Source organism: Mustela nigripes, chromosome 8, assembly GCF_022355385.1.
Source record: "Mustela nigripes isolate SB6536 chromosome 8, MUSNIG.SB6536, whole genome shotgun sequence".
Classification (NCBI taxonomy): domain Eukaryota; kingdom Metazoa; phylum Chordata; class Mammalia; order Carnivora; family Mustelidae; genus Mustela; species Mustela nigripes.
Window position 1 is genome coordinate 66,548,277 of NC_081564.1, and position 20,008 is coordinate 66,568,284.

Consider the following 20,008-nt stretch of genomic DNA (forward strand, 5'->3'; position numbering starts at 1 on the left):
TTGCCAGATAACCTGTCCTATCATTAGTGGATTAGTGTCTATGTCTCCAAATGGATCCTAAGCTCCATGAGGGCATTGCCCAGTGTTGGGATCATCCCTGTGTCCCCAGGGCCTGGCACATTGTGGGGTTCACTGGAGGCATGAGTGAATGTCCTGCTCCTAGCCAGACCCCAAGGGAGATAGAAGTTCCTACCCCATTGGAAGGAAGTGGGTGCTTTTAAGGCCATACAGGAAGAACCCATGAGGCGGTTTGGTGTCACAGAGTAGGAAGTCGGGCTTTAATCACATTAGGAGTCTGAAAGAAGGGGACTCCGGGGAGCTGGGGAAGGCTGCTGGGCAGATCTGGGCCTTGGAGCCCACATGAGATTGGGAAGGGTATTGAGACACTCCTGAGGGACAGCTGACCAGCTGTTGTCACCCACAGCCCCAGCTCCCCTCAAAGCGTCGCAGGAACTCTGTGGCCTTGGGCAAGCCCATCGACACCTCCGATCAACCTCCAGGCAGAGCAGAATCTCACAGCATGTTTCATTAATGCAGCAGAAAATGAAGCAGTTTTCCCTCTTCTCACCCTTCCAGTGATGCATCCTGCAATTGGAAAAGTTTCTTCTCTGCCTTCGCGGGGGCAGAGGTACCAGTCAGATCCTCTCATTTCCATTCCAGAACATCCCTTTGACCAGGTAAATGTCTGGTTTCCAAAGCTTTCAGACCATGCAGTGAAATACTGAACTTCTAACGTGAACCTTCATCTTGGCTGGCAGAGACCTCAGTCTTGAATTATTTTCTTCCGAGATTAGAGCACAAGGAGAGTCCCAGAGTCTCAGAGGAGCAGCGCCTGGAGCTTGGCTGACCGTCCAAGGCAGCAGGCGTTTTCCTGAAACAACGGGCTCTCTCCTCCAGGGACCGGCAGGGGCACCCGGTATGGGGAGCAGGCCTACAACTGAGAAAGCCAAGGCAACCACGTGCTGCTATCACCACCATGATGTCAGTGGTGGCCCTGGCAATTACAGGGAGATTTGGTTGTCGGAGCTGTGGTGGCGCCCCGGTCCTCCAGAAGCCAGGAAGACCCTAGACAAGTAACTGACAATCCAGTCACTGAGCATTTCTGGCAGCACCTTAGCATGGAAGCACAGATTGGAGCTCCGGACCTTGTCACTGACCCCTTGGGCATCCCAGCAGAGGAAAAGGCAACTTCTCTGAACCATGGCTTAGTCATCAGTGAAACTGTCCTGTCTCACAGCCACCCCTGAGCTGGGTGCCAGCACAGTTGGGAACAGACGCAGGCTCTGAGCTGGCTGTGGTCTCCCGGACAGGCCTGCTGAGGGGTCTCCTGCAGAAGAGACCTCATGGATTTCCACGACCTCCTCTGGCCCTGGGCATATAATAGATGCTCAGTTAACACAGGCCACCATGATTCTAGACTCTGTCGAGCCAATGGCATGTTTCCCTCCATTGGCTTTCCAAATCCTACACTTCCCCTCATGAAGCATCCCAGCCTTTCTGCAGAGAGGGGCAGACGTGTGTGGCCACGATCCTCATTCCCAGGCCCCAGAGCTGCAGAGGAGTCCCGCGCCTGCGCCCGCCCAGCTCTGACATTGCCCCCGCGGCTCGGGTGCGGAAGGCGGGACCCCGTGTGGGGTGTGTGTAGGTGGGCAGGAATGGAGGCGCCTGAGCTAGTAATAAGCAGTCATCACTTTCCCTGAAGGCAAGAAATATGAGCCCGTGCATAGTTTTAAAACCACTCGCCCTAGGAATTTTGCTTTCAGAAATTTTTAAGCAGACCTACAAATTATGTGGTAAAGCGTCTGACATCGAGAGAACCATAATGAGTCAGTGGCCCTTGGAATATCTAGTTGGGAACAATTATGAAATTTTAAAAAAAAATGAACAGAGAGATGTTTGTCTGCATTTGCACTGCTGTTAGAATTACTTTTTAAAAGAAAGTCTGAAGTTACTCTCGCTACACCCACCTCCCAAAATGCAGCTGTGGTGTGGGGAACTTTTTTTCTTTTTCTTTCTTTTCCTTTTTTTTTAATAAAAGGACGCAGTCTTAGAGTGAAACAAGACATCTGATTTCAGAACCCAAAGATGGAAGAATAAACTAAATGAGGGATGGAAAAAGCATACCAACAATTTCCATGCTCCACCACCCCCCCGCAAAAAAAAAAGCCACGATTTCCCTAACGGCAGGTGTTGCCAGTGGCAAAAATGGAATATTAATCTTATCTCCTGAGCCATTCCTCTCCCCTCTACCACCACCACCAGAGAAGACTTCCCCCAGAGAGAGGAGAGCATAATAAGCGACAGGGAAATGGATTTTTGCCCTTTTTTTTTTTTGCTCACAGGGTTGTAAAACTGCGTGTCTGCTGTGTTTCCAAAACCTGGACCCACACGTCCATGTATCTGAGACCAAGAGCTTCCCTGCCCAGCCACTGGGAGCAAAAGCAGCTCAGGTTAGCCAGGCCAAACCTAAACCCACAGGTTTCATGGTGAGCAGCCAGCTGGCCCCCGTAGGGAGGTATCGACGAAACCCAAGGCCAACAAACGCAGAGGAGAGAGGAGCCGGTTTTGGACAGCTCAGCCAGTGACCGCTGACAAATATTTGTGAATGGCCAGAGCAGGGAAGCCTGGGTCTCCATTGTGGGGGATCGAGGCCCGGCCCCCAGTCTGCTCCAGTGGCTGGGGCCCTCTCAGTCCTTTCTCATGCCCAGGACATGGGCCTCGTGTGGCCATCACCATAGCAGATCTCGGTCCTAACTCAGCCCTTCTCTCCTGCACTGGATCGTCGGGCAAACAGGAGACAGACAGGAGGTGGGTCCTGGGTGCTGAAACTAGCTGACGGGCTGGACACACTCTGGAGAGTGTGTGGGATTTCACCTCACTGAGCCTCAGTTGACTTATCTGTAAAATGGGAAGAAAGCTTCTTGACCAGCCTGCACGCAGAGACCAGTCCCAGCAGTCAGTGGCCCTGAGAACGAATCAGAGCCTTGAACAGGAAGGAGAAAATGCATCAGGCTCTTCTGTGCCTCCCCACCACAAGGGGCCACCCAGCCTCCTATCAGCCTTCTTCTTTTTGACTCCATTGTCTTGCCTGCCCAGGTAAGAGGGGGCCCATAAGGGTCTCCCCTTCTGCCTGCAGACAGCATTCTGTGTGTGCAAAGGAGGAGCCCCCCCACCCCCACCCCAGGCAGAGTGGGTCTGAGAACACCCACTAAATGCCCCTTGGTCATTGCTGTATGGACAGAACTGACTGGCTCCAAGGTCTGGCAAACTAGGGTGACATAGAATTCCAGGCCCTCCAAAATTTCCAGCAAGAACAGCAGAATGTCTACAAGACCTAGCTGCTTTCTTTCTGAGCCCTTGACCACCAACCATGTCGAAATTACCTCCTTCCTCCTCCAGGTGGAGAGAAATTTTGTTTTGTTTTTGTTTTTTGTTTTGTTGTTCTGTTTTCTGGGGGAAAGGAGGGAGGAGATTGGGCAGAGACAGGGAAATCCCTGATACGGCAAGTGGGAAGCCAGACAGTTTTAAGACAAATGCTGGGAAGGACTTGGTCAACCATCGTTTGGGGGCATTCCTTGGGCCGTAGCTGCAGGCACCACAAATTTTCTAAATAAGGATGGGAAAAGTCGTGACAATCAAGCGTTATCTGCCAGGGAATTTCCAAGGTTCTTCTCTGGACTTAAAAATTACTCATACTCTGAGAACAAAGAGAGGGGAAGGAGAGAGGGTGAATTGCTTGAAAGTCACTGAAAAATAAAAGCAGGGAGAATTCACAGAATGTCACAGGCATCTGGTCCCCGAGGAGTGGCAGGGCCATGGAATTCCTCCCGGCTCCAGGCTTCTGGCTCTCTCTAGACGGAGGCCGGTCTGTGCCCCTCAGGTGAGAGCTGCTGGCTTCCGAGCCGACTTGTGGTGCAGGCATCTGGATTTAGGTCTGGACAGTCTGAAGGCCAGTTGGTGATCCTGGAAAGAAGCTGACCCAGTGACTCACTTTGCGGACGGGGCCCAGCACTTGCCTGGGTGCCTTATTCATGAGCCCTGCCCCTCAGTGAATGCAGACTCACTGTCTTCCAGAACTTAGAGCTGTGGTACCTTGCTGCTCCCTGCTTTTTAGAATGAGTCCACTGGGGAATAAAACTGAGAGTTGAAGACATGCCGACAGAGGGGAGGGGCGTGGGGAGGAAGGGATACTTCTTGCACCTGAGTATCAGGCCAGCGTGGTCCCAGGGATGTGCTTCAGACCCAGTGAGATTGAACCTGGACACCAAGGATGAAAAATACCATGCGGGCCTCCTGAGAAGGGCCCAGGTCTCACCCAGGCAGCCGGACTCCATGCCACGTCCTAGGCTTCCGTAGATGTTTCTGTAATGACTCTTAAACTATTAAAAATAAATACAGACAACTAGAAACCCTGGACATTCTACATAAAAAGAAACATAAGAGGACTCCAAAAGGTTGGAGAGAAGGCAGACCCGATGGGGACCGTGGCGCCCAAGGAATCATAGAGTAGTAACTTGCTTGATTTTCTTCCTGGCCTCACAGATCCCAGACTTGGAGCCAAAGAAGCTGGCAACCCAGAAACACTGGTAGGCACAGGCAGACCAAAAGTCCCCTACAAAAACCTGCCTTCTCTGGCCAGAGGATCAGAAAAGGGGCAGCCTCGTGAGGCAGAAAACTTTTGGATGATAACACTCAACTCTAGGCAAAGCTCCCAGAAAAAAAGGGGGGGGGGCTCCACCCTGACCCACACAAGCAAAGGCCAAGGAGAGAGCCAAGAGTTGACTCTCACGGGCCGTGAGGAGGGTCCCAAATCCTCCCCAAGGTGGTGTCAGAAAGGCTGAGTGAGGATTCTGGACGTCCCCATGGGGCACGGAGCACCCCTCCCTCTGTGTCCGTGGAGGCCACCTGGTAGCAATGTGTACCCTCCTCGCCAGGGAGGCAACAATATGGGGAGCCAGAACTCCCAGCCCTCCTCAGCCGTAAAGAGGACCTCCCTTGGAGTATCAGAGAAAGCCCAGTAGGGAAGCCAACCTCTACTACCCGCTTGGCAGTAACAAGGCACAACAACCCTTTCTGGTACTGGAGCAAGGTCAGAGGAAGCCGGCCAAAACCGTTCTAAGACTCAACTTAATTAGGTCCAGACTCACAGAACATAATACCCAAGATGTCCAGGTTTCAACTGAAAATCTCCTAGTCATACTGAAACCCAGAAAGATCTCAACTGAATGAGAAAATACAACAGATGCCAAGACCAAGATGACAGAAATGTTAGAATTACCTGACAAGGGGCGCCTGGGTGGCTCAGTCATTGAGCAGCTGCCTTCGCTCAGGTCATGGTCCCGGGGCCTGGGATCAAGCCCACATCGGGCTCCCTGCTCAGCGGGGAGCCTGCTTCTCCCTCTCCCACTCCCCCTGCTTGTGTTCCCTCTCTGGCTGTGTCTCTCTGTCAAATAAATAAATAAAATCTTAAAAAAAAAAAAAAGAAAAAGAATTATCTGACAAAAGATTTTTAAAGCAGCCGACATAAAAATTCTTCAAAGGACAATTAGGAACAGATGAAAAATTAGGTCTTGGCAAAGAAATGGAAGCTATAACAAAGACCCAAATGAAACTTCATAGTCAAATTAACAACTCAATGTAGGGGCAAGGGAAAGAACCAGTGTACTGGAAGATAGACTAGAATTGATCCAGTCTGAGCCACGCAGAGAAAATAGGCTGGGGAAAGGAAAAAAAGGGGGAAAAAAAAAAAAAAAGAAACGGTGCATGAGCTTCTGGGACCAGGGAGTCCAGAATAGCGTATCTAACATGCGTGCTCTCAGAATCCATACAGTCGAGGAGGGGGAAAAGATGCGGCTGGAATTACCCCAAGAAGTAATGACTGCAAACAGCTTGTGTGTTGGTGGTGGGAATGCAAAATGGTACAGCCTCTCTGGAAAATAGTTCAACAACAAGGCGTTGGGTTTTTGTTGTTGTTGTTTTGTTTTGTTTTGAACTGAATAAGCCACTACCTTGGGGCTCTTGAGTGGCTCAGTCAGTTAAGTGTCGGACTCTTGGTTTCAATCTCAGGCTTGTGAGATGGAGCCCCAATTGGGGCTCTGCACTGGGCACAGAGCCTGTTGGGGATTCTCCCGTTCCCTCTTCCTCCCGCCCCCCACACCCCCAAGAACAGAGAAAAAGGGAAAGAACTTCATGTTCATTTAGAAAACAAAAAGAAAAAAGAAAAGAAAAATCCTCATCCCATTCCCTAGAGAGAACCACTGTTAGTGTTTTGGTGTGTCTACTTCCAGATTTTTCTAGGCACATAAATATTTGCCTTAAAAGATAGCACCATGCTACACGTTCGAGGATGCGTGCTTTCTTCTGTCAACCAGAGTCCAGTCTTACACCATATCCTACGGCTCCACATTTAGTTTCTGTTACACACTGCTGTGATGAACATCCTTGTATCTACATCTCTATGCGAGGCTTTTGTTAATTTCCTTTGGATAAATTGCCACAAGTGGAATTGCAAGGTCCAGTGTGTGTTCTAGGGGCTCTTGTAACAAATCATTGAATTTCCCTCCAGAAATATACTAATCTCCTCCTTCTATGATACAGTGTTTTGTAGTTACCATTTGTGTGGAAACAAAAGAACACACACCTATCTCACCTAACAACTTTAATTTCCCCCTTGAAATCCCCGCTAGTAGGGGAAGCTTTTCAATGAAAAAAAAAAAAAAGTTGTTTTCATTGATTTTAATGGGAAAGTGATATATGTAACCACAACCCAGGATGCCTCCAAATTTTCACAGATCCAAAATTATCAAGTGAACATTGAAACTGAGTCTGTATAAGTAGTAGTAGTTTAAAGGAAATAAACACCTTTTTGTTCATAAAATGCAAAGCAATGAAGGTCTGTTCTACCGGCCAAGGAGAAGGCTCACAGACGAGGGTATAAGCCTCAGTCTTTAGAAGGTAAAGTCTTCTTTCTACAGTGACTTTACAACTTTTAAGGTGCTCGTGGTCATCTTGTTCTTCATCTGCACGTCGTGTGGAGAATACTGAGACGGTAGACCTGAAAGGGTATCCAGAGATGGAAACACCCTTTGTGCACAAGACCGGAGGGTCCCCAGAACACCCCGTCCCATCCCCTCTCTTGTCTTCAGTCCACAGATCAAAACATTTGGGGTTCATCCCAGGTGCACACTTCAAGTCTATGTGACATTCTCTGCCTTAGAAATAGAGCGTCCAGGAAATCGGTGAGTCAGGTGTCACACTCGTGTCCGTTAGCTTGGACTCCCATGACAAAATACCACAGACAGAGTGACTCAGCCACAGGAATTGAGTTTCTGGAATTCTAGAGGCTGGAAGTGGGAGGTTAAGGTGTCTGCAGGATTTGTCTCCCTTGCAGATGGCTGCCTTCTTGCCGTTTCCTCATATGGTCTTCCGTGTGCCTGCGTCCCTGGTGTGTGACTGTGTCTAGATTTCCTCCTGTTATAAGGACACCGGTCGGATTGGAGGTGGGCCCACCCTAATGGCCCAACGGATTAACTCAACCCTCTCTTTAAGGGCCCTCTCTTCAAATACAGGGGCATTCTGAGGTGGCAGGGATTGGGGCTTCCACATGTGGACTGTGGGGGTGGGGACACACAATCCAGCCCATCACAACTTCTCATTGCGTTAGTGGGCTTGGGGATGGAAATGTCAATCTACCAAAAGAAAAACGAGAAAAAGGTTGTTTAACAAATGCTATAACTTTATAAGAGCCATTATGGTAAAAAGCCATTACCAGGATAGTTGTTACAGATGCGGGTCTGTGTATACGTCTTTGCCGGAACGTGCATGGAATATGTTTGGAAGCTTCCCAAAATGGTAACGGTGGTTCCTTCCAGAGTACAGGCCAGGCGGCTGCAAGCAAAGTCAGGAGGGTTCATGATCTCCTCTAGCGCCTCCTTTGAATTTGGTTTCCCACACATGGGCTGACGTGGGTTCTAATAAAATAATACTTTAACTCAAGGACCGACTCAAACCCTCGGGAATCGCACAGACCTGTCTGCCTCCTGCTCTGCTGCGTCTGTAGGTCCCGTCCTGAGGAAGTGATCAGGAAGGGAGCTGAAAGAAGGAATGAATAAACGGCTCAGGGGATTGCTCTCCTGGTGTTTGGCACAGGGACCCCGAGCGGCCCTCCTGGTGACCCTCTGTGTCTTACCCTTTTGGTTTGCAGACGGCAACAGAGACCCCCAGGAGGAAACAAGCCCCAGCAGCATGGTGACCACCAGCCAGGCAGTGCCAAACACAACAGGGACCACCAGAAATCCTACCAGGGGGGCTCGGCGCCCCACCCCTCAGGGAGGCCCACCCACCATGGCTACAGCCAGAACCGACGCTGGCACCATAGCAACATGAAGCACCCCCCAGGAGACAAGGGGGAGGCAGGCGCCCACCGCAATGCCAAAGAGACCGTGACCATGGAGAGTTCCAAACTGGAGGACGCCCTAGGGGACACCGGGCACAGCTGCCTCGAACCCCCCTGCAGCCCTGATGCGCTTGCCCCAGTGGCTTCTGAGAGGTTGCCCCTGCAGCAGTCAGGGGGTCCGGAGGCCGAGACAAAGCGTAAAGACAGTATTATTCCCGAGCGCATCGGGGAGCGGCCCAAAATTACCCTGCTCCAATCTTCCAAAGACAGGCTGCGGCGAAGGCTGAAAGAAAAGGTACCGGTAATTGAATTTTTGTTGTTCTCTTGCACCAGGGAGGACAGCGCGAGGTAGGCACTTTGGTGGTGGGTGTGGGTCTGAGGTGGCCCCTGCTGCCTCTGGGACCCCTGGTCACCAGAGAGCCGGCCCATGGCCAGTTCTGCATGAACCCCTCCAGCATGTTCTGGCTCCTCCCCTTCCGGTCCCCCAAGAGGCCCCTGCGGGGAAGAGGGGGCCCTGGGCAGCAGCCCCCAACCTGAGAGGGAAGGGGAGGAAGGGGCACGTCCCCAAGGCCGGTGGGAAGGGTGCGGAGAAGGCCTGGTTCTCCCCTCCCGCCTTCTCTGTGGTCAGACACTGCCCTGTAGTGCTAAAGGGGACTTGGGGGGAAACTCAGAGCTGATACGATGAGAAGGACCGATGCTTCTCCCCGAGGTAAGTGCCCGCCAGCTGTGGTCCCCACCAGGGTCGAGAGTGAAGGTGAGTCGGGAAGAGCTCGAGCAGGCCTCGGCTTTGCTGTTCTCCTCCTTCATCAGACAGCAGCCAGGGAAGGGTCTAAGGAGGCCTTAGACACCCCACCCGGCGTCCTACAGGTGCCAACCCTGCACTGGTACAGGCCCAAGAATGAGGGCCTTGAGTGTTGCCCCTGCCTCCCACCCTTAGCCTCTCTGTCTTCACTTTATCCCCGGACCTGGCTTCCAGAGCCTGGCTCACCGATTCAGGAGGACATGTCCCTGAACCTCTAGCAAACGGGTGGGACTATGTCGCTGGCAGCTTCCAGTCCACTATGCTCACCCTAACCCCCCTTCCTGCCAGAGATGCAGGAGAAGTCACCCAGGAGAGCTGTTCTGAGAAGGCCAACATGCCCCCCAGCCCTCCCCAGAGTCCTCCTTCTGGGGCTCCTGTGAGCTCGAAGCTGTGGGCTTCTCCCTGGCCTCTCTCAACCACCTACTCTCCTCCGTTTGCCCAAGAAGCTGGGCCCCGGTGCACACTCACGCAGGACGAGGCAGGTCAGACCTCTTCTCCAGCCAACACCTGATGCTGAGATGCTGCTCCCAGCATCCTTTGCAGCCCCGAGTTCCCACCCACCGTGGATGGAGCCACTGTGGGGCAAGCCACTGTGGGGCTTGCCACTGTGAGGTCCAGGAGGGAAGCACCATTCATTTCCCTGCTTCTCAAAGGTGGGAGCCTGGAAGTGGTTCCCAGCTGGTGACCAGTACGTCTTCTCCTGAAGACTTTCCAAGATGTGTTCCTACAGCCTGGACAGTGTGGCGAGATTACTCGTTGCATTCCCTCCTGTTCCACTAAATGTAGCTGCACTGTCGAGGAGTGGAAACAACGTGGGCTTGAGAGTCCAGCTGGGGCCCACCCTGCCTTTGACTGGCTAGGTGACCTTGGGCAAGTCACCTAACCTCTCTGAGCCCCAGCTGACTCATCTGTACCCACCCTGCAGACAGACTGTGAAGATTAAATGTCATGACACATGGAAAGACCCTCCCGGGTGGATATTATTTTATGTACAAACCACTCTTCTGCCTTGGGGCCCAGACAGTTGGGCAGTGGGGTGGGCAGGGAGGGGCTGGAATAGAAACCGTGGAGCCATAGCACCCACACATGGGTTTCAAGGACTCCTCTTAGATGAGGCCCCTGGATTCCTGGACCAGGAGGACACTGGCATAGACAGTGGCAGGGCTCAGGGAAAGCTATGCATCATCTAACCTCCTCATCTTACCGGTGAGTAAACTGAGGCCCGGAAGTGAAACCACTGCCCATAGCCATATGGCTAGAGGCAGAAAGCAGGTTCTAGAACCCTGGTTTGTGCTAAGCTAGTGCTCTCCTTGTTGAGAATGCAAAGACAAGCGTGGGACCTCCATTTATGTCCCTGACCCTGCCCTTTACCCTGATCTCACATCCCAGCAGTTAGGGTGATCATGCTCTTGGCTATCCATCCATTATGTTTGAATAAATACTTTTGAGACTGTCAGATGACATTTTCTTCCTTTACCAGTCTGGGTCTGATCCACTTGCAGTGAAACTTCTAAAGAGTGTTGAGTCTGTTGTTTGAAATTTCCTTCCAGGAAGTGCCATTTGATTCAGTGGCACATGGCAGGATTCCTTGGTAGGTAGCATTTCTTCTAGAAGGTTGGCACAATCTCTGTAGGACACAAAACCAGGGCTCTGTTTACCCAGAGATCACGATTGTCCGAGGGCTGTAGGAACCAAGAGTCTGAAGATTAGGTAGCCATTCCATGGGCGCCTTTAACCAAGATGGTGGGCATTTTTGGATACTTCTCTCCTTCTTGCCCTTAGACTCCATATTTTGCTTGTTATCTCATTTCCTCTTTTACAAGCCCCATTAAGTCATGTCTAGCTTGCGACATTTTATAGGCAAGTAGACACACAGCCAATATATATGGGAATCCTGGGTAAAAGTTAGAGCTTGCAAGAAGGATCAGCCCCAGAGGTCACAGGAGCCAAGAATAAGGTCAGCAGAGGACCCTGGGCCAGAGGGTCTTTGGGGGAGGTCCGCGTTCCCAGAGGGACCTGACCTCAGGTTCGAGAAGGTAGGGCTGGATCCTTTCAGGGGGCGGCAGCCCTCCCTCCACTGGTCACCCCCAGCGGTAACCTCGGCTCCGCTCAGGCGTGACTCAATTTGTCTCCCACACCCCCAGGACGAAGTGGCCGTGGAGACCACCAGCCCTCAGCAGAACAAGATGGACAAGTTGATCGAGATCCTGAACAGCATGCGGAACAACAGCAGCGACGTGGACACCAAGCTCAGCACCTTCATGGAGGAGGCCCAGAACTCGACCAACTCTGAGGAGATGCTGGGAGAGATCGTCCGGACCATCTACCAGAAGGCCGTGTCTGACCGCAGTTTTGCCTTCACGGCCGCCAAACTCTGCGACAAGATGGCCCTCTTCATGGTGGAGGGGACCAAGTTCCGGAGCCTGCTTCTCAACATGCTTCAGGTAACTGGCCCCCCGTGGCTGTACCGCCCTGCCCCCGCCGCACCAGCCCCGGGTTAGCACTAGAGAGAAGGCTGCAGATGCTGACCACGGTTGAACTCTTCCCAAGTCCCACCCTTGCCCGATTAATTATAGAAAATAAAAAGGCACTAGAGGGGCGAGGGGTGAGTGTCCGGATTTGCGTGTGTTTGTGTGAGTGCTCCATGGTTACAATGGACCAATATAATTTTATAGGTGTTTCGTGTTTAACCAGCCTTGCCCTCTTTCTATTTCCGTGATAAGAGCGCTGACGCTTGGTCTTAACCCGTCTCTGTGCTTTGACCTCTCCTCGTCCGAGCAGACTTGAACTTGTGTGGACTTCTCTTTTCTTCCTCCTTCTCCTCCAGTGCCAGGCCATCACCCCTCCCAGCCCCCGGAGATGGTGTAACTGCTGCTTAGATGGGTGTGAGTGGAAGGCACGGAGGTTTGGAGCAGGAGAGGTGTGTTCTGACTGCCAATACACTGGGCTTCCTGAAAGCACCTTTAAGGCAAAGGGGAAGCGTGGAGAGCCATGACTGTCTGGCTCAAAATCCCTCCAGACAGCTTAATCCCCATCCATTTCATCCCTTTGTCCGTGGGTCCCAGGGCTCGGTGCTGGTTTACTAGCATCAGTGGGCAGCAGGTATAGGCGTGTGTGCGTTAAGACTGTCCCATCTCGAGAGCTGGAGGCCTGTGCCTGTTCTGCTGGTGGCATCAGGGAGAGGTTGCAGGTTGCACGGCGTGGCCATCTCACCTGGGGACTCCTGGCTGTGGGAAAGTCATCTCTACTCTGACTTTGTACCTTAGACTCGCTGAGATGTGAACTGAGTTTCCAGTCCAAGTAGGGCAAGACAGGAGCCTGGAAGTGGTGAGCACAGAGTTCCAGAACAGAAAGAGACCCCACCCCACCCCACCCGCCGCCGCAGGTCTGTGTGAACAAGGGTGAGCGTAGGAGAGGTCCTCCAAGCCACAGCACTTCTGAGAGGCACAGGAGCTCTGTCCATAATCACACCCAGACACCAGGCGTAAACCGAGGCATGTGGTCACGCCAGTCTCAAGCAGCTGGTTCAAAGTCTGCTGTCTCTTCCCCAAAAGATGGGGAGGAGGGAGCCCCCTCTGTGTGCTGCCCGAAGGGCTCCACGCCTGCTGTCCTCCCCTCTTCCTGGGGAGTCTGCTCACTGTAACATGAGCCCTCGCCGGCCAGCCCCGGAAGCTTCTTTCCAGCTCCAGGCCGCGATCAGGTTCCCATTCCTGGATCACCCACACTCCCCTGGTGACGAATTCCCGCATTACCTGAGGGATTTGCACATCGGGCATGTTCCTCACGGGCCGGAATGTCCTGGGAGAGTGTGGACGGTGGCAGCGGGGAGCAGACTGTCTGCCATGTATGGGGGCAGTGAGGGACAGGATCGGCCTTTGGCTTTGGCTTTTGTTCTTTTCCTGAGAAGGGCCAGGATAGGCCAAGACTTGCAGACAATGGCTGCCAGCTCCAAGAAGCCTAGCCGGAGCTGGTGGCAGGCAGACATCCAGGGCGTGGGGACGAGACCCACCCAGCCGGGAAGGGCCACTGGCCACAGGGCCCGCCCAGGATCCTGCCCGGGTCAGGCGCTTCTTCCAACGACCTGTGGTCAGACCAGCCTTGCCCACAGTGTCCGGCAGGGCATCCGTCCTGGGACAGGCTCAGCCACAGAAGGGCTTCAGTGGCACAGTCGCCTCTCCATCAGCCGCAGAGTGGACTGGCTTAGCACAGCAGGAAGGGAACCCGCTTGGCCCCGCCGAACTCCGCGAGTCCTCTTCGCATCCCCCGTCTAATAACGTCGTGTCCAGTTAGTGCGCCGAGAGACACAGTTTGGCAAACACTAGTGCAGGTCGAGGGCACTAAACCGAGAGCCGGGACGCAGGGCTCCTCAGCCCGATTCAGCGGTCAGCAGCTGGCACTGGGCCTCTGCTCTGCTGCTTGACCCTCCTCCATGGGTCTTCCAGGTTGACGCTGCTGGAGATAAGTCGAGGGCCTTGAGGGGGCGCCCGAGGGGCCCCACAGGAGCTGCCTCCACCTCACTTTCCCTGGGCCCTGCTGCTGCCAGAAACAGTCCTGGCTGTTTCCGCCTGCTCCACGCCATGGCCCCGTGATGGGCAGGGCACAGGCTTCGGGAGCCAGCCCAGGAGACCCAGCCCTACTGAGGCCACCTCGTTCCTGGGGTGGAGGAGGGCTGTCAGTCCCCATCTGCTATTTGCCTAGGTAGGGTATCTGTGCGTCAGGTACTGAGAAATCGAAGCATTCCCCCATAGGCCCCCACGGACCCCCTCTTCACCACCTGCAGCCCCAGCATCTGTGTAAGCCAAGGAGAAAGGGCCCTGGAGGGGTTGAGCTGGACCCTCACTCTCAAGGCCCCTTGGGCAGGCTGGATGTGCCGGCCTGGGGCTGCCTGGGAGCCCTCAGGCCCTGCTGCCTCTCCCTGGCACTGGAGAGGCGGCAAATTGAATGAAGTGAGCTCTCCAAGATTCGTGGCCATTCACCACCCTGGACTCACAAGGTACCAGAAAAGAGGGAAATGGACATGGCTTATCAAACCTGACTTCCCGTCTTCGCGCCCACAGCGGTGTCTTTGTTGACTTGCCTTCATTTTCTGGCAAACCTGATTGGCGTTCCTCTCCCGGCAGACAGCCTCCGGCCGCCAGAGTCCTTTCCTGCCCTTTCTCCTCGCATGGCTCATACTCAGCTCATACTCATACTCAAGCCCCCCCAGCCTCTGGATCTCCAGCCGGTCTCTTCGGTGGCCTCTGAGATGCCCCTCATGTGGCCAGTTGGGCTGCTGCCTCCACATCAGAGGCCCGGCTTAGCGATGCTGGCTGCAGTGGGGCCAAGGGTGTGAAGTACGCGATGAACCCAGCTCCCGGCGCCGCCGGCTTTGGACGGCGTTCTCCTTGGCCGACTGCTTTTGCTGCCTGGGTTTCCAGTGGGAGCTGGAAGCATGGGGGAGAGGGGCAGGCTCTGCTGTAGGGGGCTCTCTGGCAGAGGAGAGAGCCCCCTGCCCCGCCAGGGTGCAGACCTCTTCAGTGGGGCCAAAGGAAGGTCAGAGGACCTTTAACCCTTCCCAGCCAAAGACTCAGCATTGTCCTCTCCTGGAGCCCAGAAGCACTCCCCTCCTAAGCCAGTGGGGTTTCAATGGACCCATCCCCAATCCCACAGCTCAAGAATGGTCTTCAGTCTTTACATCAAAACCAAGTCGTTTTGCCTTAAATATGGTCCTTTTCTTCATGCTCTTGTAAATAAAATTCCACGTATTAAACAGTGGAATTTCTTAAATGTCTATTACACGACAAGCGTTAGATCAGTGTTTCTCACCAGATCGGTGCTTCTCAACTCGAATGTGCTTTTGAATCGCATGGTATTTAATTTAAATGCAGATGTTGGTCCCCTCGTTCTGAGTGCAGGTCTGACGAGCTCCCAGGTGATGTGGGTGCTGGAGGCCCAGGGACCTGACACTTTGAGTCACAAGGCCTTATACTGTGTGACTGTCAGTTTGTGGGTGTTGGGTCAGTGTTATAGATGGGCCTACTGAGTCACAGACTTTTATTGGTGTGCTTGTCAGCAGTGGGGATACGAACACTCAGTTCCAGCCACCAGGTTTTCTGTAGGCCAGGGGTTCTCAGCCTAGCTGCCTGCTCGAATCATACGGAGAGGAGCATACCACTGCAGGAGTCCTAGCCTGAACCAGCTGAATTAGGTTCTCCAGGGACAGGCTGACCATCCTTCTGAAAGATCTCCCCTGTGATGCTGCTGTGTAGACAGGTGAGCGCCACTCGGGAGGTAGACAGTCCAGAAATGATCTGACTGTGCCACCATTGTCCCTTATGAACCAGCTGGCCCTGCCTGTCATTCCGTGAGCCAGTCAAGAAATTTGTAGCAGGTATTGGGCTCTTTGCTGAGTTGCGTGGAGGACGCGGAGCCTGAGCCAAGGAATGAACACCAAAGCAGGAGACATGGCATCAGAGCCAGTCCCTTCACTTTGTCCGGCCTCAGGATCCCCCCTGGGCCATGAGGAAGCCATTCTAGACCATCTGGGGGACCCTTTCTCACATTCCTTGTCATTGTTTTGGGGTTCCTCCGGGAGCAGCTCCTCACTAACCAAGTCAACCAGGCAGGAGCCCAGAGGTGCCTCTTCTCGCTGCTGGCCCTGTTCCTCTCTGTCCTTAGCTTGTCTCCCTGTGTCCTTTTCCTCTTTCTTGGCCTCAGACATATGTCGGAGCAGCTATCACGTGTTTTAGGAAAGGGACCTCACTCTAAACCCACATGGCCGGGTGTGCCAGAGGCTGGGCCACCCGGTAAAGCTGGGGAGACGATCGGCTTCACTGCCTAGTGTGCGTCCCTCCACCCCCGCCCACCCAACTCCCGACTTCACGTCTGCTGGGTCCCACACCCACTGGAGCACATGCCTTGATGCTTTCTGACTTCCAGGGGAATGTGGGGTGCCCAGGACCCCCCGGGTGACAGAAGTTACCAAAAGTCTCGGCCTTGATCCTTACCCGGAAATTGCGGGATGATAATGGGGTGTGGCGGGGGAGGCTCCAGCTTCACGAGGAGGGCAAGAATGACTGTGCCTCTTTTTATGGGACCTCTGGAATGAGAAGCATTGGAGGCCTGAGCCTCCTCCGCCCGGCACTACCCTGTCACCACCCCAGGCCTTCCACTTGGGCTCCGGGAGGGTTTCTTCGCGGAGGTATGCCTGGGCAGTACAAGTTCAAGCCCTCCTCTGTTGAAATGTGCATGCCCTGTTTAGCCAAGAGGTGTCTGCATCTGAGCTATGCAGAGCAAAGTATTATTAGAGCAGGCATCAGTGTGTCTGTAACTGACCCCAGCTCTCCCTAGCAACTGTTGCCAACAACACATCTAACAGAAGGATGCGATACCTTTTTTGAAAAAAAAAAAAAAAAAAGAAGAAGAAGAACTCATCTCAACTCAAGTTGTAAACACAGCAGGGCTGTTATGGGGCAGGGATTTAGGGGGGAGACCTTGGAATCTGGCATATGACCAGATTTCAAAATAAATTACCAGCATCTTCTATAAGATTGTCTCTTTCCAAAAAAAGAAAAGAAAAAACTGGCCTCAAGCTAGAGAACAGATAAATTCTTGAGTTTCTGGCTGGGTCACCAGTTGGCACTGTGTTTGGGGCTTTTGATATGTGGAAACTCCATTGAGTGGTGCCAGGGGTTATGTGGGGTTTTTGAGGGGTCTCTGGGAGTGATTTTAACTATGGATTTTAGGCCCAGAAGGCACACTGAAGTTTTCCTGGTCCGGCTGCTCCATCAGTACATCAGAAACATAAGATACATCTCCAGGGCTGGTGGGACACGTACACCCTACTCTTGCCCCGTTTCTCCCATCCTCTGCCCCCTGTCTTGGTCCCACATTTGTTGGCTTGGGGCAGAGGCCCTGGGCCATCCTTCGAACTGCACTCATCAGAGAGAACTTCCTTCTCTCCTGGTTATCTCAAGGTTTCAGGAAAATCAGACCTGTTCCTCTTCATCCACAATCTGGAGTTCCTAACACCCATCTTTTACAGGTAAAAGGGGTGAGGGGCTAACCAGCTCTAAGTGTAAACTCCTTGAGAGCAGGAGTTCTGGATGAGTTGTCCTCGGTCCCCAGCTGCTGGCATCATGACTTGGGCATAGTAGGTGCTCAGGAAATGCTTGGAAGGGAAGGATGGAGCCCTCCGTCTTCGGTCCCAGTGCTCTCTTGTGTGTGATGCATTCCTCCACTCCCGAGCACTCCGTGTGTGTCAAGACTCTCTCTCTGAGCTGGGTTCCAGGGTAGGAGCCCTGCCCCATGTTTACAGATGAGAAAAGTGGCTTGGGAAAGCTACAAGCCCTACCCAACATCATGGGGCTGAATGGGGCCTGTTAGTCCAGCACCCTAGCTCCTGGGGGCTCCCACTCACAGATAAGCTGTAGGGTCAGAAAGTTCAGAGAATGAGGAATCTGTCTCTGTGGGGATTCCAAAATCCACAGTTCCAGTATAATCCCCCTGCATTTCCAGCCGTCTCAGAGTTGGGCTTTCTGGGCCAGCGGAGGGCTGAGGGTGTCCGAGGAAACACCTCCACATCTCCACTGGCTTTATCCAGACGAACCACACAGCTGCCATCCCTGAGGTGCCGCCCGGCTCTGCCCCTCGCTCCCGCTCTCTGCTCGGACCTCCCTCACTTCTGCCCACCCGCCGCCGAGCCGACGTGCGCTCCAGGCATGGAAACTAATTTTACTGTTGGCCCGAGCCAGGCATACCCAGGGATAGAAGCGCATTGTTCTGTGCATTCCAGAGCCTGAGAAAAGCCCAGGGCTGTGCCCACCCCCCAGTTCCCCTCCACTGGTTGCTAGAATCAAGAGGGGATAAAGCAAAGAGCTCCTGGCAGGGTAGACCACTAACCCTGCAAGCAGAGTGTGGATGGTGATTGCAAAGACCCACAAAAGATCTTTTTTTCTTTAAAAAAAAAAAAAAGTGGCCCCGCCTGTTGGCCAGGGTGCGAGCACCTTGAGTCACTATGCCTGCTTGTACTGAAGTTCTTGCCCTGTGAGGGCCTGGGGAGCTGCAGACATAGTCCCCCGATGGTGGGCACCAGCAAGCCTGCCTCCCACGCCATAGGAGACCAGCTGTCCCAAGAGCCTGACCTTCAGCATCAGAGTCCACGGGCAGGCACAGCCACTGCGGCAGGGAGAGCCTCGTCCTCCCTACCAGAACCAACAGGGACACACTTGTTGGCCACCCTGGCTTTGGAAGGAGTGGATCGTGCCTTCTTTCTTCCAATCCTCATTTCTTCCTCTCAACAAACCCGTTATTGAGCCTTTGCTGTGTATCTCGCCCCCTGGCCCAGCCTGCCTGTGTGTCGTCACCGCTAATCCACCCACCCCTCTGGTCTTCTCTAGCAGTTTGTGCGGGTGGGGTGCTGTCCAAAGTCGGCGTGTTGCACTTGAGGCCCCAGCTGGAATGTCTCCAAGGCCCCAGGTGTCTCAGATTGTTCAGCTTGGGGTGGCATGGGGGGAGGAGGGGCTGCTGGGAGGGCACGGTGGCTTTCGAACATGCTAAATGCAATTCCGGAATGCTGTGCTGGGCGGGACAGAAGCAGCCCGTGACCCGAACAGGGAAAACGCATTTTGAATTTTTAATCAGAAAATAAGTGGAGGAGAGAAAATGATCATGGGCCCTTGGTAAGTCCCAGAAGGAGCTTAGAGCCGCAGCTTGCCCATGAAGGTTTTCTTGTCAGAGGCCGTGTCCCCTGGCGTCTTGAGAGCAAAGACTGTTCTTGTCATCTTTGTGCCCCCACCCCACCATGCCAGCACATAGTGGGTCCTTGGCCAGCATCAGATGGTTGCTTCCAGGAGCTCAGTCCAGCGGGGACAAAGGAGCATTGGTGACAGCAGCAGGAGACAGTTGAGTGTTCTGCTCCCACCCGTCTCTGGGCCAGGGGAGCTTTACCCAAGTCAGAAATTGTTTCGCCATCACCCATGTCCCTTGCCAGGCCGTGTCCCCCCCCCCCTGCATGCCCTCACCCCCCACCCCGGCTTCATTTTCCCTGCTAAATCCCCTGATAGAACTTGGCCTGGCACTTCCCTGTCTGAGGCTGCCATGCCGAGGCAGGCACTGTAGATAAGTGGGTTATCGGAGAAGGCCAGCTCGGGTGTCCCAGGCCCCAGAGGGTCACCCCTGGCTGGCTGGCAGCTCACCCCCAGCACCTCCTCCTCCCCCCTTCCCAGAGCCAGGCCAGCGGGAGATGGCAGATCCTCCCCGCAGCTCAGTGAGTGGCCGGCCCCTAGCCGCCGCTGGGAATCTGAGCTATGCTAAGCCACTCCAGATCACAGCCTCGTTGCCCTGCCCAGACACGGCCAGCCCAGACAGGGCGCCTCTACCTGCCGTGGCCGCCTCTGGAAAGCTGGCACTGCCTAGCCCGATGGAAAAAATCTCCCCACAGGTTATGTAACTGCTCGCTACCAGCCGCCACCAAGGAAGAGCAGCAGTCTCTGGGCAGGGAGGGGATGGCGGAAGGTCATTCCTCCAAAGAGAAGTCAGTAGTCTTGAGTCACTGTCCAAGCTCTTCCTCTACACTCAGGCTTCACAAGGCCCCATGGAGACTGCCCTTCCCTGTAGCTCGTGGAACTCAGATGCCCCAGCCATGTAGTCCAGAAGAGTGGCAGAGGCTTGCCAAGGGACCTGGACTCAGCAAGAGGGGCCGAGAAGGAGAGCGGGAAGAACGGTGTCATTGTTGGCCTGTTTGGGTTGGTTGGGTTTCTATCTTTGATCTTTTTTATTGTGGTAAAATATATGCAACATGAAATTTACCACTTGAACCACGTTTAAGGACA

General features: G+C 53.7%; 1 protein-coding gene across 4 annotated transcripts in view; it reads left to right on the plus strand.

Annotated features, from left to right (window-relative positions):
* Positions 1–20,008, plus strand: part of CTIF (cap binding complex dependent translation initiation factor) — a 279,477-nt gene that overhangs the window by 184,451 nt on the left and 75,018 nt on the right. For 3 of the 4 annotated variants that reach the window (XM_059409620.1, XM_059409623.1, XM_059409621.1), the window contains 2 exons: positions 8,204–8,696; positions 11,342–11,641. In XM_059409620.1, the coding sequence (XP_059265603.1) occupies positions 8,204–8,696; positions 11,342–11,641 (793 nt within the window). The remainder of the gene's footprint in view (positions 1–8,203; positions 8,697–11,341; positions 11,642–20,008) is intronic. The other variant, XM_059409622.1, reaches the window with a different exon arrangement.